The following is a 17,421-nucleotide window of genomic DNA, read 5'->3' on the forward strand; positions in this document are numbered from 1 at the left end:
TCACATTAAGAGTGCGTGTAATGCTTTATGGATGCGCTTCTTCTGCAGCTCAAAAACACCTCACCCTTGTGTACATGTTGCAAAGCAAAACGCGTCTAAAAAAAGGTACAGCTACAGGTTTGCAGCTTCTATGGTATATTTCACTGGAGTTCAACGGCCACATTAGCTCTTATATCCACACTGAAAGGTTATGTTTTCATCAGGGTATCTCAAACTCGTATGAACGTGTTTCAGTGGATACTGGTGGACAGATTGGCTTTGGACTCAGCAACAATTGATTTGCCTTTGGTGGCGATCCAGATCTGGGATTTCTGCCACTAGATGATTATCACCTTGTAGCCGTAATGATAAAACTAGCAAAAAAGAAAACAGACTTGGTTCCAAAAGTTTGGGAAAAGTTTGCAGAGGCCAAGAAAGGAGTTTAACTTGAGTCTGAAGTGTTTCTTTGGGTGTAAATTAGAGAGTCGTTAAGCGTTGGCGGAGGTTTTCGAGTGCCTTATAGCTACCAAATTAGTCCAATCAAACTAGGAAGGAGGGAAACACCTTTTCTGAGCAAACACTATTATCCACATTCTGCTAAGTTATATTGGCATTTAAAGCGAAGGCTGTTTTAAAGGTAAACCTACCGAAAAGGTCTTTCTTTCACTCATACAGCATTAGCAAAGAGCCAGGCCTGTTAATACACTGAAGAGCAGTTTGTATAATCATGATCACAAGCAGTGTCCCATTTGCCTCCTCTCTTTTAGATATTATGAATGTATTGTGGCAGACGATACCCAAAGCACACAAAGGTCATCCTCAAATTGGTTTGAAAATGATTTCATTAGATGTTGCTACACACCAGTGCTAAAAATACAAGAGATAATGAGTAGCCAAGTAAAACGCAACCAATCTTTCATCATATATGTAAATCTGGATTCATGCAGATGCCAAACTAATTATACCTGTGTCACAAATGTCCATTGAAATTTATTGATAAGTACTTTCACAATTGGCTGTTTGAGTGGGTTGCATTTGGCCACTCAACCGTGGACATCTTCACACCCACACTAGTTTTTTTTTTTTTTTTTTTGTATTCAGTTATGCCAGTTTCTCAATTACTGAGTGAGTGGGCTGGTGCAAAAAAGGGGGGAAAGTTGGCTATAGCAACACACACCACCAGCCCACACAGAATTATTCTATGTGATGATATAAATCTTATTTAATTATGTGATAGCGGGCAGGTTTGCCAGCCGTGATGAAAGGAGCGAGGTGTTCAGACATACCTGGAGAAGCGAAGGCTTTTTAGCAAGTTGGACGATATAACACACGACAGAAGCATTGGTGTTAATCCTGAGTGTAAAAATTGAGTCAACACCGTGCCAGTGTTTATATAAGTCCACGCCATCTGATAATTCAACTTTTTTTAGGTATTTTTGAACACACGATGTCCTGAATTCATATCAGGTGTATTATTGAAGAGGCGCTGCTAGCAGAAAATAACTGACAGAAGATCTGGTGTTCAGTGTCTGACACAAATATATGTCGGTCCTTTTCCTTTTCACATAAAAGTCAAAGCTCACACTGAGCTGATTTAAACAATAAATCAAGTAGAAGGACAAGCAGCTCTTCCCGTGGGAAAATCCAGAGATCCACTTTGAAATACAAAGAAGGGAGAGGATGTTAAGTACAGGAGGGACAGCGAGTTTGCAGTGATAGCTGCTGTAATGATTGCTACCACAGGTGATGTTAAAATGATCCCACCTCCCTTAAAGAAGTAAATTTAGTCTGAACGAGATATATGTTCATTCGTGAGCTTTAGCTGGCACTTTATTTTTACCTTTGGAAAAGAGCCAGGCTAGCTGTTTCTGCCTGCTTCCAGTCTTTATGCTAAGCTAAGCTAACCATCTCCTGGGTGTGGCCTTATATTTACAGTTCAGATATGAGAGTGGTATCTATCCTCTCATCTAATTCTCAGCAAAAAGGCAAAAAATCATAGTTTGCAAAATGTTGAACTATCCCTTTAAACCATCGTGTATTTGCCACAACCAGGATCTTTCTTAAACCCTAACCATACTGTAGCTGCCATTCGCAGATATTCTAGGAAGCAAGAATTGGCATTGGCAAACGGCGTCATCAAACGTAATGCGAATCATCTAATTTCAGCGTTCTACAGGCTGTAGGGTGTCAGAGGGATGGGCGAGATAGGTTGAATAACACAAGTAGTTGTGTAAATACTGATAAAAGAGAGCCACAGAAATAAGTTTAAATCATACTTTCTCAACTGCGCACAATTGGCGAACTGTTGTGAGGCCAAGTAACGGGTGTGTGGATGGGCATCACCAATAGGAATTTATTTAGTACAACCTGAAGAAGGTAAACATAACAAATGTCTTCTGGGTTTCTTTTCACCTTTCCTGCTCCCCCAGCAAGGCATAGCAGTGCTGTCTTTATATTACAGAGGAAACATTCTTCATATATAACAAATCTCCTCAAAACCAGAGGGCTAAAACAACGCCACCTGGTGGCGACAGTACCATGGGGGTCCGTAGGGGACGGAATGATTAAACATAAACAAAATTACATAACTCAATAAAGCACATACCTGAAGAAGATAAACATAACAAATGTCTTCTGGGTTTCTTTTCAGCTTTCCTGCTCCTAAACATAGAAACGACATTACAAACAGTTAACAGAGAAACTAGCTAACACAGGGCGGGCTGCTGTTCGCGCCAAAATAACAAAACTAAAAACATCTATAAAACTTATACTAACGGCAAAAACAACACAAAACAGTCTGGCAACACAAAAGTATACATCGATAAATAATATACACCAAAGATAATAACTTAAACGACTACATTTACAAAGAAAACAACACAATTACAACAGCAGCCTTCACTCACGCAACCTACCCCCAGCAAGGCTCAGCAGTCCTGTGCGGGGTAAAGGGGAGGAGCTATGGAAACACAGGAGCTACGGAAACTCAGAAGGCAAAAAAAAAGGCAAATCGATGAAAAGTAATCTCCACAGGAGAAATTATAAAATAAGTATAAACAAAAATAACTCATGAAGATAAAATTCACAATGATTAAATGATAAAATTAACAAACATGAATTGAAAATAAAATGCATTTTTAACTCGAGGAGCCAGCAAGCATGCAAGCATTCATGTCTGTCTTGTTTAATTAGTCTTGCTCACCAAAGCTGCCCATTGTTCTGTAACACTTGAAAAACAGTGGTGCCTATTAATTGATCCATGTACCCATTCATATTTGACTGCAGTACATTTTTCTACAAACCATTCATCATCGTAGTTGTTGCTCCTTAATAGATTAGCTAAATTGAGATGAAATTTTAATCATCTCTGTATCTAAAGCAAGCAACTGCCCACAGAGAAAAAGAGGCAGGCAGAGAGTAATACAACCAGTAAACACAGCAATCAAACATATGCAGAGAAATAAAGCAAATAAAGATATAGTATCTTTATATACAGTGGCTTTATATGAGTGCACTGTACATACATAAACATGTACTGTAATGGGATTGCGTCTGTTGAAGAGAAGCTTATTCTAAGAAAGGAAAAGATAATAAGAGCACACTGGAGGAATTACCCAGCAGCAGGTGCATCTTCGGCATATTTCTCTCAGACGCACACACAGACACACAGGATTAGCTTTGTAACGCCCACAATCACGCACACACGCGTCTCTGCTGTTGAGGACAGGTTGATAGAAAATTACAGATGTTCCAGCAGCAAAACAATCTTTTGGCATCATTATCTCAATGTCAGTGCTGTTATACTTGATGTTGCATTAAGGAGCCATAAGTGAACAAAGAAAAATTGTGTGGACACAAATACAAAACCTTTTAGTATTATGTCGGTTGTAATACCTGCTGTGCTTGTCTGGCACAGCAGGTATTAAAATATATACTTTTTCAGTATTTTCATCATTGTGTAATATATTTTATGAAACTGCTGTAGTTATAGGAACAAAATACCATCATCATATCTCAAAACTGAAACCAGAGTCACTATTTTGATCTGTGCTGCTTCACCTTAAAATATCAATAAACCCTTGGCAGCACCCCCATTGCTTTACCCTGCCGCTGCACACAGAAAACACACAGAAAACCAGATTTCTATGCTCTGTCGACCCAAATCCAGCTTTGGAAAGCCTCAACTCCTACCTTTCCAATTCAGCTTTCTCAATAACCAACTCATCCTCCTCCTCACACTCCCACTCGACCGCATAATCCATAACGTTTTGTTTAGCTGCTACGCTGATGACACCCAGCTGTACCTCCCACAGAAACCTGACGATCCAAATAGCTGCTTCTGTCATATGAGGTACAGGACGTCCTAGGATCTCTAACAGCCTGAGGATGCTAAGTTACTTTAACTGGCAATCCCTCCACAAAAGTGTCATTGTAAGCGAACTAGCCAATAAATTTGGCTAATGAAGGTCTCGCTGGTCAAGAAAATGAGGTTAAGAAGAAAGAACAAAATATAGTTTGTCCTCTGCAGATTTTAGTTTATTCCTGTTTGTATATCATTTTGTTTAGTCTGCAAGAACTCTTTGTCCGCCATGATAAACATTAAAGCCAGTTGGCTTTGGTATTTATTTCAACATTTTATTTCTCATTTTGAAATATCTAAAAGCTATGGCCTCAGTATATTTCTGCTGAAGAGACTGGTTGCACAACTATCGACTTTACTAAGGTTTAGATCCAACATATAAACAGACCTCAGCTAGAGGTCAAAGTTTATTTAGTTGCAAGTCTCTTTCTTTATTTGTTATGTATTCAGGGTAAAGTACAACCCTCATCTGGCCTCGTCGACTGAGGAGTTCTTCCACAGCAAAATGAATCAGTTCTATATTTCTGGTAGGCAAATTCCAAGCTTATGCCAGGTTTACCTCTTTTTTTGTCAGCGATTAGTCATTGTTTGTTACTAAGGAAACCTTCAATAGGGTTAAGGAAGCTAACTCTTTGGACTTTGTCGATATTAGCATTCATTTGGACTCAAATAAATGACTGTTTGTTTGTGTACGCCTTGTGAATGAAAGTCCATTATTTTCCTCCGTTTTGGTCTCCACCTGCTCCTGAGGTGAATATCTGTCTTTGGCTGCTAAATGTATCCACTATGTTCACTAGTTAGTTGTTACTTGGTTTTTCTGTTTGTTACTGAGCAGGTAGTGTAGCGTACCGTGGATTTATCCGTTTTTTCGCTAAAACCAGCTCCCTGCTGCTGCTATGAATTAGGCTGATGAGAGCCATGAGACTAAACCAAAACATTAAAGTTGCTCCAAAATCTCCCATTAATGTGCAGCTGAGTTAAGATTTGGTCACTAATTATGAGGCTAGAGCCAGCAGGTGATAAAGCAATAAAGCCTGTTCGCAGGGGTAAACAGCCAGCAGTTGTTGTACGGGGCTTAAATGTTATATTATGTGTTAATTTGTGAGGGTTTTTTTTTTTGCAGGTGCTTGTGGGTGGATTTTTCCACACTTTGGACAGAGCCCGGCTAGCTGTTTCCCCTGATTCCAGTCTTTATGCTAAGCTAAGCTAACCATCTCCTGGCTCCAGCTTCATGCTTGGTGAACAAACATAAAGGTGATATCAATCTTCTCATCTAACTCTCAGCTCAAAATTCCTTTAAGTCGCCTCTGGCTAAAGAACAGTTTATCCTTAAATGTACGACTGTGTTATACCTTTACATCAGTTTTTATCATTTTAATACATGTGGGCAATAAGTCATAAAAACTGAAAACACATTATGATGATTCTTATTCTCATACGAATACTGATGATAATAACAATGAGAATATAAATTCTTCCAGTTGTTAAGGCACTGATGACAAAAGCCATAGCAGAGTATAAACTGAACCATTAGGAGGAAAATAATTATTAGGGTAGGTATTTTCTTGGTGTTGTGATTGCAGGGTCATTATGCTCTCCCTAATGAAACAAACCAGCAGAGAGCCTCCATCTCGTCTGTAGCCGTTATCATCGCCCTTCAGAGAATATAAAAAGGAAAACACTTCAGCAGCAGGCTAATTAAAACCAGAGAGGTCTGGATGAGGAGGCCAAACAACCCACACAGGTGGCGTGCACATCACTGTGTGTGTATGTGTGTGTTTATATGCGTGTGAGCTACTGTAGCACATCATGTTTATGCATGTCTGTATGTGAGTGCAGCAATACATGGTTTTTTCTTCTTCATTGGTGTGTGTTTGTGTCAGTGTGGTACATCTAGGAGTGTGTGTGAGGCAGCAAAGGACGATGTTAAAGTGTGTGTGTGTGTGTGTGTGTGTGTTTGAGGCAGCGTTTCCTGTTGGTGTGTGTGTGTGTCAGAGGTGTATGATTGTTAGAGGTACTTTCCATTCATTTTAATGGCTCCAGCCTGCACTGCTGTCGCTTCATTCTGCTGCCTCCACCGCTGACAGGAAGGACCTAGCAGCTTTCATCTGACAGGACCCTGCTCAAATAGGCCATTGGTGCACCATAATTAGTTCAAATGTCGAAGCCGGTGAATTATTGATGATTGGGGACGAGTAGGGAGGAAGACATTTCACATCAACTGTGTGTGTGTTTTTTTTTAGCTGTCTCTTTTTAAAGGACAGCTGGTGCTCTGCGGTTCCCACCACAAACATGAATCTCTGGTGTTCAGGCCGCGAGAGGCTGCATTTGCATCGGGCAGGGAGAAATAAACTGGGGTAGTGAAGGGAATAATTACAGAGGAAAACTGTGAAATAATGTCTTGTTTTTCACTGAGAACATCTGGTCAAAGAGTGCTAGAGCTTTTTTTTTTTTTTTTTTTTTTATCCGTGTGAAAAAGGGATACCTTAGCACCGGTTGGAAACAAAAAGTAACCCACACCATGAAGACAGAGGCTAATTTATGCTCCTGCCAATCATTGGCTATAATTGCGCTACCATGGCATAATGGCAGCCCGGGCCCAGTCATTTTCCCCCTCCGGCTCCATCTCAGGTACTTAGAGGGGTTTCCATCAGCTCCTGATTTTTCAAGAGAGACCTCTCAGACAAGAATGACAATGGACTTTCAATGGCTTATAATTATGCCACTTTCCTGCACAATTTCCTGGGCATCATTTGCATTAAGACTCATATGGGTACAAGTGCACCATATGCTACTCTGCAAAGGCCTTTTGATCAACTCCAATGCTGAAATTACCAAGTGCGGTGACATTTCCTGGGATGCCTCTGAGCCTCTGCCGTCCGACAGTTATCTGAATCTGTTAATTAGATGGATCAAGTCCAAAGTTTGTGGCGGCGCGAGCTGAACACAAGTGTGTGTTTCTGTGTGTGTGTGTTTCTGTGTGTGATGGCTGTGACGGAGGATCACAAAGTGTGCTGAGAGGCACCTTGGATTTATGGCATGAAGCAGGTCCCTTTCTCAAGGTTATTCAACACTGCGTCTTGTTTGCTTTTTTATTTTTAATCCTCTAAAAACAGAGAAAATGATGCTGGATGTTTGTGCGACTGATCTGTCCTGCCGGCGTTAAAGCCCAAAGGTAACACTGCCATCTAGTGGCCACGAGGCAGTAAAACAGTTGTGGATCAGAGACATCAGAACCTGCAATTTTGTGGAAAACAGCTGCCAGTGCTGATATTATTCTACTCCCAAATAAATTTAAATGCTGTTATGGTTTTGCATGCATTCATGTGGCAGCTGGATGACTTGAGCGAGAATATGTCTTCCAATCATCCTTTAAAGGGTAACTTAATCATCCATTAACTTCTCATTTTCTCTCTGAGCTGCTGCAACAATGATAATGATAATATTTGTGTCTGGGACCTTCGCCTGCACACAGCTATATGTTCCTGTCCTCTGAGTTGTAATTAGAGCTTGGACGGTGGTGTTTTCCTTTCAGATGGCTCTTAATTCTGGGATTTGTTGCTCACAAAAGCCGCTCTCATATCTCTTCCTCTCTGCGGATTTTCGAGCAGTAGGCGTCTCTTATTCAGCTCGAGAGGTTGCTGAAAATAAATCATCACCCTCCCACCAGTATGCGAGAAAGTCCAGATGGTTGAATTTTCACTGACGTCCTCCCGCTGAATTTCCCCATTGTCTTCCACGCTAAAATTAGAAGGTAATACTTGGTGAAAACGCTGCGTCTGCTCTGAGGGTGCTAGTTAATTATCAGGAACTGGATTTATGTTCCACCCACAAATGAACCATCAACGCTATATTGTGTGCGAGCCCAAAGCCGAACCTTGAAACTCCCTAGGGGTTTGTCGGAGGGACCAAAAGGCAGGTTTCACTGTCAAACAGTCTTTCCTGCTTGTCCCCAAAAGAAACAAAATGCCCTCAAAGTAATTTAGCCACTAAAATATAAACATTACATTTCTCTCCCGTGGTTTCTACAAGTATTGAGACACAAAATCAAGCTTAGATGCAAAACACTGCAAGCACAATCTCGCTTAAATATTCTGCTCATGCTGTAGCTCAACATGCATTTCCAATAATGCCTCATTACTCCCATTAACATTACTAATTCAGCAAGTACTGCTTAAAACAGTCTGCACTGAAAGCTCACACTCTGGTCATTTAATTGATTATGTTACAGGCTACTTACAGAACAAAACTGATTAATCAATCTACTACATATAAGCAGGCAGATGGCAGGAAATGACCATTGTGTGTCCTGTTTTGATGAGAATTTTCTTTGACGGCGTTTGACAAATGAATGTTTTATCTTCAAATGCAGCGACGGCTTAAATTCAATGGGGAATGAATCCAATGTTATGAGGCTGGGATTAAACCATCTGCATGATTTGGCAGTTCTTTTCATTTTTGCATGCTATATGTGCTTTCCAGGCCAAAATTAGGGGCTTAAGATTTTTTTTTTTTTTGCACCGAGTACTGCGTTTTAAACTCGACAATGAAACTAGAATCAGGGTGATCTGAAGTACTTCTTGTTGATTGTATGCTATGAAACACATTTTAACAGGGAAGAGGACCTCGCTTAGAGGTCCACGGAGACCTGCTCAGAAACAACTCCTCGATAATCAAATCATATACAGACTTAGTAGAAAAAGTAGTTTGCCAAAACAAGAAAAAATTCAAGGTTCAGAGCTTTCAACCACATTTCACTGTCGTCCTCATACAGAACAGATTCGCAAATTAGTCGCTAGTTGCTTTCAATGGAAACTGTAGCTTTTAGAAAGTGAAAGAAAATAGAGAACATGACTACATTATCGAGACAATCCCTGTGAAACCGTGAAAAATAACTTCCATCGCTTAAAAGGTTTTGCCTTTATGTTCACTGTCAGTTTGTCCTCCAAAACCAAACGTAATGAAAAACTGTTTCTGGCTTGACGTCAGACTCAAGAACAGAAATAAATCGCTGTGATGTGTAAAAATCACTTTTACACCTTTATTTGGGCTCCCAATACACAAACCGAGGATAAGTTCATCAATACAGTCTGCTTTAGATCTCATGATACACTGAATGGAGGAAGGTTTGGACTGATGCAATAAACCCACAGATTTAAATCTGAACTACAGTCCTATATACATAATCTTATTTTAGAGATCTGTATTTTCTGATAGTTAATAACATTTATCATACTGAATAGCGATTGACAAGGTACAATCACAAGGCCTTGCAATTTTAGCCGATATATCTTAAATGCACTTTCACAGCAGATGTAACGTAAACTTCATTTGTAGCTCTATAATGAGTCTGCGTGTTAAGTTCAGGTGCGGCCTTGGAAGTCCCAATACAGCAAATGGAGTCTGCCTCACATTTGGATTGTTTCATGGAACAGTTGATGCACTCTTTGAAAAATAAGCAGACCATGTTTCCTAAAACAGACACCAAAGTTCTGCCCTCTTCGTCAGCAAACGGACGAGGTGATACATCTCCACAGATACAGGTAATAGACCCAAACAGAGGAAGATTCGTTCTTATATCAAAAAAGTTCAAGACCTGAGATTTTTAGTGGAACAAAATGTCATGTCAATAACATACAAAAAAAAAAAACAAAAAAAAAAAAACATTAACTGTCTGTAAACTGTCACGATGGCTGCGAACACTAGCTATGTCTTCCCTTTTGTGACTGAAAACATGCACATTAAAATCATGTCAGCTCGCGTTAAAAGAATGTTTAAAATCCCAGTTTTCCAGCCGCATTCTTAAAAATTTTCATGTTTTTTTTGTTGCAAGCTAGTAGCACACAGCTCTATGCATATAATTTTACATTTGACAGCTTAACGAGAATCAATGATCAGTGTGTAGACACGACTGAGGGCAATGCAGAATTCAGATAACTTAAGACAAATAAATTCCTTTTTTAAAATTCTATTAAACATGGTAATACCTTATTCTAGACAATGCTGTGGACTCTGTGAGGGTTACAAGTTCATTCCTTGGGCACTTAGTAAAGAGTCCAGCATGTCAAAAGTGTCTTTGTAGTCAGTGTGTTGGCCGTTGGAGGTCAGCATGCCGTTGGTTCCGTCGTGGCCGTGATGCTCCATCATCCTCTGGCTGCTGTCTGACGTGTAGTGGGAAGAGCCGAGGCCTCCTTTGGAGCTCCTGCTCTTGGACGAGTGGTGGTGGTGGTGGTTGTGGTTTCCGGCATCAGAGTGAGGCCTCTTGCGAGACGAGCCGGAGGAGCTCACGTCGCTGCTGGGAGCTCGTAAAGATAAGGAGGGGTTGTCTATTGTCCCTCGGCTGTTTCCGCTGAAGGAATAAGCGTGAGAGTGGCCGTGTTTCGAGTGGCGGTGGCCGCCGTGCTCTTTGTGCTTGTCTTTTCCAGGCAGAGTCCCGCCCTGCTCTGAGCCTCCGTGCCGCTCTGATGAAACTTTGATTCTCATCTTGAGCTCCTCGCTGGTGGCGGAGCCGTTCTCGGAGAACGAAGGAGGCAGCCGAGGCTTTTTAGAGCTGGGCTTATCTCTCCTGCCGTCACCCGACTGGCTGGCCTGCTGTGTCTGAGAGCGTTTTTTGTGGTGGTGCGAGGAGAGAGCTGGGGGGGGCGTGTACATGTCTGTGCTCGGCTCGTCCATAACACCGTTCTGCAAGGCCAGCTCCGCCGCATGTTTCTCTCTGTACTTTTCCAGAGTCAAGACTTTCTGCGGCCGTGAAAAAGCTGCAGCGTTTGTAGCGAGCTGCTGGTGTTTACTACTAGACGCGCCTGCAGCTTTGTGTTCGTGTTTCACCAGTGTGAAGTCTGGCTCGGAGAAGTCGTTCAGTGGCTGGTAGGAGGCGAAGGAGGCTGCCATGGTGTTGAGGGAGGGCATGTCTGTAGAGTCTGATGAAGAGGTGGAGGGGAAGAAGGAGTTGCTGACACCAGGAAGGCTATCTAATGACGCCCCCTGGTAGGCACTATCCACTGCTTGGCCGTCTGTCTTTGGCTTCTTAGCTGCTTGGATGGCCTGTAAAACCCCAAATCCAACATTAGATACTGACACTTAATTTGTCTTAACCTGTAGCAGTCACACTGTATGTTCTGACAAGTATTTATCACGTACCCTCCAGTTTCGTATCCTCTTCAGCCTGCTGGGCGTCTTCTCCAGGATCTGAAGGAATTCATGGGTGAGCTCTGTGAACAGTCAAGACAATAACGTTAATATGACCCCCAGCTCATTCCCTGTGCGTCATTCTGTTCATACCTAAAACCTTCATGTGTCATGTTTTTGTCAGGCAACGGTCCGAACTAAATCAGACTGAATTGCAGCAGTATTTTTGCATGGAAATCAACTGAAACAATAACTGTTGCAGATACATGTTCTGTCAATCAACTAATTGATGAATTGTCTCAGCTGTGTTAGTTGCTAGTACACAGTTCACCCCCCGACTGGAACGAGGCAGCCTGAAGCCTGAAGCTAAAGTGCATGAACAGTTTCCTGTTAAGATCAGGTGAAGAGATCAGCTCGCAACTTTCTTAAAAACAGCGATGGAAGCTCTTACCATCCAGCAGCTGTAACGTTACAGTGCGGTCCACGTACTCCCACCAGTGTTTGCTATCCGTCGACACGGGGATCTCCCAGTTGGACCACTTACAAGCCAGGTGGATGCACACACACGCAACGACTGTGGGCCTGTACTGCAGGCAGAAGGTGGTCAGGTGCAAACTGCACGAGGAGACAAGAAACAAAAAGGGAAAGATACAAGATGAAGGGCTTTCTACTGATGCACATACACAACACACAACAGCTTAGAACAAGATAACATTGTCAGTATTAATTCAGTTTACAGAACACTTCTGCTATTAATTTGCTGATATGTCAATCAAACCCAATCAATTACTTTCACATCACATACACACAGCCTTACCTTACAGACCTGGAACAGCTAAGAAAGCCTATGTTTGCTAGGACATGTCCTACATGTTTGAATGGGACATATAATACATAAATGTAGATGCACTGAACCTGCATTAGGCCACATTATGATGTTGATTTTAATGTTAAAAGGGGGACTTAAAACATTAAAAACAGTGTTTCTCAATCTCCTACTGAGCAGTGTGTACACTTGTAGGAAACCTCTACTCTACAAAATAAATAACTACTTCAGTTAGTACAAAATGAGTGATGACTCATTTTAACGCCATCATCACTGAAGTTTCACAACTGTACATGACTAAGATTGAGAAACACCAATGTTGGTCATCCAGACAAATGATTAGACTGTAAGTTTTCTACAGTTAATTTTCTCCACACCCTGAAGGCCAAACTACACTGCAAACTGGCTCTCATGTATGCAAATTAAAACGTGGGTTTGAGCAACGTGGCAACCGGAGTCGGACCTGGGCTATCAAGTGTCTCTTAGGACTCATACTTAGGACTACAAACACTCCTACTTATGTAGGCAGCTTGCTACCCTCAATATCAGCAAGTAGATTCTGGTTTGACATCGCTCTGAGCCCCAAAGTAAAAATTGACAGCATGTTGCAGTTTGCATTTTTAGATATAACTTGAAGTGCAGAAAATAGCACTACTGTGTGTGCAGGCTTTAAGTGTGTGTGTAAATGTAGGTCATTACTTTTGAGATGCACCTCAACAATATGAACATGTATAAAAAAAATTCTCCAAACTCTTGATAAATCAGTAAAGTTATTACATTCACTTTGATCTGAGCTTCATTCTTTGTGCATAAATGAAGACAAGTCATTGTAAAGTTCAGGTCTCCCAGACCTGCATATCAAACTAGCGTCTCTGCAAAACAAGTAAAACATCAAGTCACAGACGGAAATACATCAGGAGCATAATATCAAAATGAGGAGCTCATGGATATGAAGTGAAAATCGCCTTTTCTGCCATAATCTTCAAGACTTTTAAACTTTAAAAAGGACAACAATCCTAAAATTCACATGCGTCGTACAGCCATATTCTTCCAAAGCGTGTCGCACCACACAGAACAAGCATTCAGTTTGCAGTATAGTTTGGAGTTTCATTGTTAGCTCTTTTGGGGTGAAAAATGTGCAAAAGATTTAAAATTAAAAAAAGAACTGAAAACTATACTTACCAAAGCACTCTATAAGTTTAAGAATCTTTAGTGGCAATCTATATTCAGGCTACCGTTTGAGCTTTTTTTAGACATGTGCACTCCGTACCAAACAACCTTGAGAGGTAAACAGCACCACTACACTCCACATTGTGCATTCAACCCCTATGTGCCAACACAGAGCCCTTGTACAATACACCGCACAGCAGCCTGGACGGTACTTCCCCACGTTGGGGGTTCCCAGGACCCAGGCGCAAACAGGGCGTTGGACACAGGAAGGGGGGCCCTGCAGGACAGGAAGCCATAGTGTGCCATTACAGTGCAATAATGGGAACAGGATAATAACCTGTTGGTAGCCATGAAATAGGAAGTCTGTGCCAAATCCTTGCTTGCTGTAAAAGAAGAAGAAAGCTCGTTTTAGATCCGAGTTGATACTTTGAAAAAGCATGTAAAAAGAAGTGAACAAATAATCCTCCAGTCTGAAAACAGTTCTTTGGAAGAGACAGAAAAGCAAAGATGGTTGTACCTCGCACTAGCTGGGAACACCTCACAACATCTGTGTGTGGATGATCAACTGTTATTTCAAAACCTGCAATCGAGATGTGAAATGAAGATGATCAGCCAGTGGTGCAGCACGACGTAAGCAGAGGCAGAACTCTAGAGCGACAGTGTGGTTTACATTTATTCAAAAAGAAGTTGTCCGTTAAGTGAAAATTCAAACTCTATATATTCGGTGTCAGCACGCCCACGTGGTACCTGTGTAATTTAGCCGCTTGCACTTATTCCTTCCACGGAAATAATGCTGCTAAAATGGCTGAATGTAGAAGCCAGTAAAACAATTCAACACAGAAAAAAGAAATATAGTGTATGCAGAACTGAAGGGTTTATGACACTCACCCAGCGTTTGCAGCACTATTGTTTCCAGTGCTACCAGCTCTTGTGCCTGCTGCTGGAATGCCTGAGGAAAAAAAAAAGAATCGATCGATGTACAATTTTAAACCTGCTTCCCCAACGACTACATACTGATGATTCACCTTCTTATCAGCATTCCTACAAAATAAAAGAACTACCAGTGGACAAAACTGTGAAGGGTAAGAAAGAACCATCTTTTGAAGAGAGTACTCCTGCATTTCGTTCTGATAAGCTTTACTGTGTGGGCATAATATGAAGAAAAACATGCATCATTCTCTTGTAAATGGGAAGAATGTTTGCTGGAATTAAAACCTGATGCTCATATTGTGTCACAATATCCCTCAAGTTAGAATTAACCTGAGATGAAAAGCACGCAATTATGGTTTCCACACTTGTGTAATTTAGAATGTGTATTAACCAAATTATATTTTTCCCTACAACAAATGACATCAACATTAACAACACAGAGAAATAACATGATTGCTGTGAGTAAATGCAGCATTGGATTTACATTTGACAAGTACTTCAGAAGTAAATCTTTTCTGTAACGTCAAGTGAACTTCTTATCCATCAAATTGTAGCAGCGGCTACTTCACAAAAAAAAAAAGTCAGAAAAACGCAGCAGTTAAAGGCTGTGAATAACAATCATATCCCCTCTTTATTACTCTGGTCTGTGATTAATTGAAACCCTCAGAAAACTGTCCAACATGTATCCTGGTGCCAAATGTGATGTCCTCCAATTCCTGTTTTGTCTACCAACCAGCCCACGAGCCAAGGATTTTGTTATTATTAAAACGGTTATGTTGCTGCTGCTCCACTGCAGACGATGTATTTTCTCTCATATGCTTCACAGCAGCATAACTGTGTGAATAGTAACACACATATCTTAGAGATAACAAGACACTGAATACTCATGGTTAAATCAGTCTCATGCAAACTGACCTGAGTGTCCTTATAATCATAACTGGTGTTAAACGGTGTTCTTTAGAGCACATATTTAACCACACTGTAAAGCCACCCATGGGTTTGAACATTGTGTGGCGTCCATGCAGAGAAGAACATCACACAGCGTGTCAAACATGGTAGAAATGGGAGCAGTAAAGGTAATTAAAACCAAAGTCTTCTCCTTAGTCACAGTGAACTTACGTTGCTCTTAGTGTCTAGGGCAGGCTCTTGTGGGTTAACGCAAGCATGGGCTATTTTAATGACATGCTCCAGCTTCCTGGGCTGCTCCTCAACTTTAGCTGCCAGGAACAACGTCGTCTGGGAAATGATCTGCACAGAGAAAAAAACCTCAGTCAGTTTTCACAGTCGGTACCACCAGTAATTATGGTATCAGCCGGCACTGCAGTGGTACTTACATTTCTATGGAATTTGGTGAAGGAGTGAATCATATAAAACCTGTGCATATATACTATAGCAGTGTTAATAATCAGTTGAGAGCTGGGGATACTGTTAAGGCAGAAAACATGGATTATATTCAGTGAAGACCCACAGACTGTGAAAACCATGGCACATTAGCATCAAGCTAGTTGACAGCTAGCAAAACGTGCACCATCTAAGTTATAACCAAACGTAAAATCACATCATAAGCTGTCTGATGGTGCAGTAGATACATTTGTAACCCAGTAAGAGGTTTAAATTACACGTACCACCAGTATCAGGAATCATGAATCACTTCAATATCAATACACACAAAGCTAACAATAGAATCTGCATTGTAAAGAGACAATAGCTAAGCTAGCAAGCAGGCCCCAACACTTCCAGCTAGCTAATTATTAGCATCGTGTTAGCGAAATTAAATGGACAATCTCATCAGGGAGGACTCTGTGCCTGATAACGAAAGCTTTTTTAGCGTCTTCCAAGAGTTAAAACAAAAACTATGACAGTATTTGCCAGCCCGGCCTTTCTGTAAGCTAACGCTAACCCGAGCTAACCCGTCTGTGGGCCAGTTAGCCTCTGCGTTTCAGAAAGGATACACGTTGAGTCTCTGGCCTATGTCTTGGATTAAGTTGGCGGCCTGCTGGCGGTAAGAAAGCTCCCTGTCAGCCTCTATTCCGCAGCGTCGAGACGGTGTGTTTTCGAGCTGCTCCCGGGTGAAGAGCCATTTCGTAGAGGGTCCCCGGTGCACCGCCATTACGCTCCCACAGCCAAGCCCGACGGTGTTAGCATCGGGAGGGAGTGGGGCTATGGGGGCACCGGAAGGACGAAATGAGCAGCCGAAGCTGATTTAAACCGGTTGTCTGTTTTCTGAACAGCGCCGCCAGTGGTCGGCGGTGAAAACAGCACCTCTTACTGCAAAACCCAAATGATGCTGTGTTGGATATTATTCTGTCTGCAACTAAATATGTTCATTCAAATGTATAAAGTAGATGTATTTAGGCAGCAGCCACTAACAGCTTGTCTGTTCTGTTTTCTAGTTTATTCATGAATGAAAGGAACTAGGGTTGAAATATCAGGATTGGCCACAAGGGGTCACAACTGTACTTTGGCTCCATCTTATTATTACCGTAAGTTTTTAAAAAATGTATTCAGATGAAGCTATAATTCAGTCCCAGACAGTTGTACATCATGATTTGGTGTGTTCCAGCAGCATAATAAAACACAACACATGTAGGAGATAGTGCAGGTTAGAATGATGCCCTCCTAATAAAAATACCTGACCTGCATCATCACTACAGAAAGCATGAGTTCATACCTGAGCTCTCTTGGGCTGAGGTGGCGCAGGCATCCAACATTTCCACGGCAGATCAGCACACGTACAGTGTGACGCCTCATGGTGCAGCATCCTCTGGCCTGCATGCCTCTGTGTTCACCACTGAATGGAGCCAGAGATCAAGAGGAAAAGTGAGGCTGAGTAAGTACAGGTGAAGCTGCACAGGCCCACTGTGGCAGGTTCATGTCAAACTGAAATCATTTTATGAAATGTTCCTTCTTAATTTAATATATATTTCATTTTCATATCATCTTCTGAACGTCCCCAGATGTACCAAAGATACAATATTTTAATATAATCTTTATAATATCTTTAGAAAATCCTAATTTCTATCTTCATTAT

General features: G+C 41.4%; 1 protein-coding gene across 1 annotated transcript; it reads right to left on the reverse strand.

Moving 5' to 3' along the window:
* Positions 1-9,353: 9,353 nt before the first annotated feature.
* Positions 9,354-16,555, reverse strand: LOC139223594 (cyclin-T2-like). Its single transcript, XM_070855563.1, has 9 exons — positions 16,343-16,555; positions 15,725-15,806; positions 15,510-15,638; positions 14,349-14,409; positions 13,978-14,040; positions 13,798-13,843; positions 11,916-12,079; positions 11,477-11,547; positions 9,354-11,380 (listed from the first exon to the last, which is right to left on the reverse strand). The coding sequence occupies exons 1-9, from the start codon at positions 16,498-16,500 to the stop codon at positions 10,361-10,363; spliced, it is 1,794 nt and encodes a 597-aa protein (XP_070711664.1). The 5' UTR covers positions 16,501-16,555; the 3' UTR covers positions 9,354-10,360.
* Positions 16,556-17,421: the final 866 nt, after the last annotated feature.

Source organism: Pempheris klunzingeri, chromosome 24, assembly GCF_042242105.1.
Source record: "Pempheris klunzingeri isolate RE-2024b chromosome 24, fPemKlu1.hap1, whole genome shotgun sequence".
In the NCBI taxonomy this organism is placed as follows: Eukaryota; Metazoa; Chordata; class Actinopteri; order Acropomatiformes; family Pempheridae; genus Pempheris; species Pempheris klunzingeri.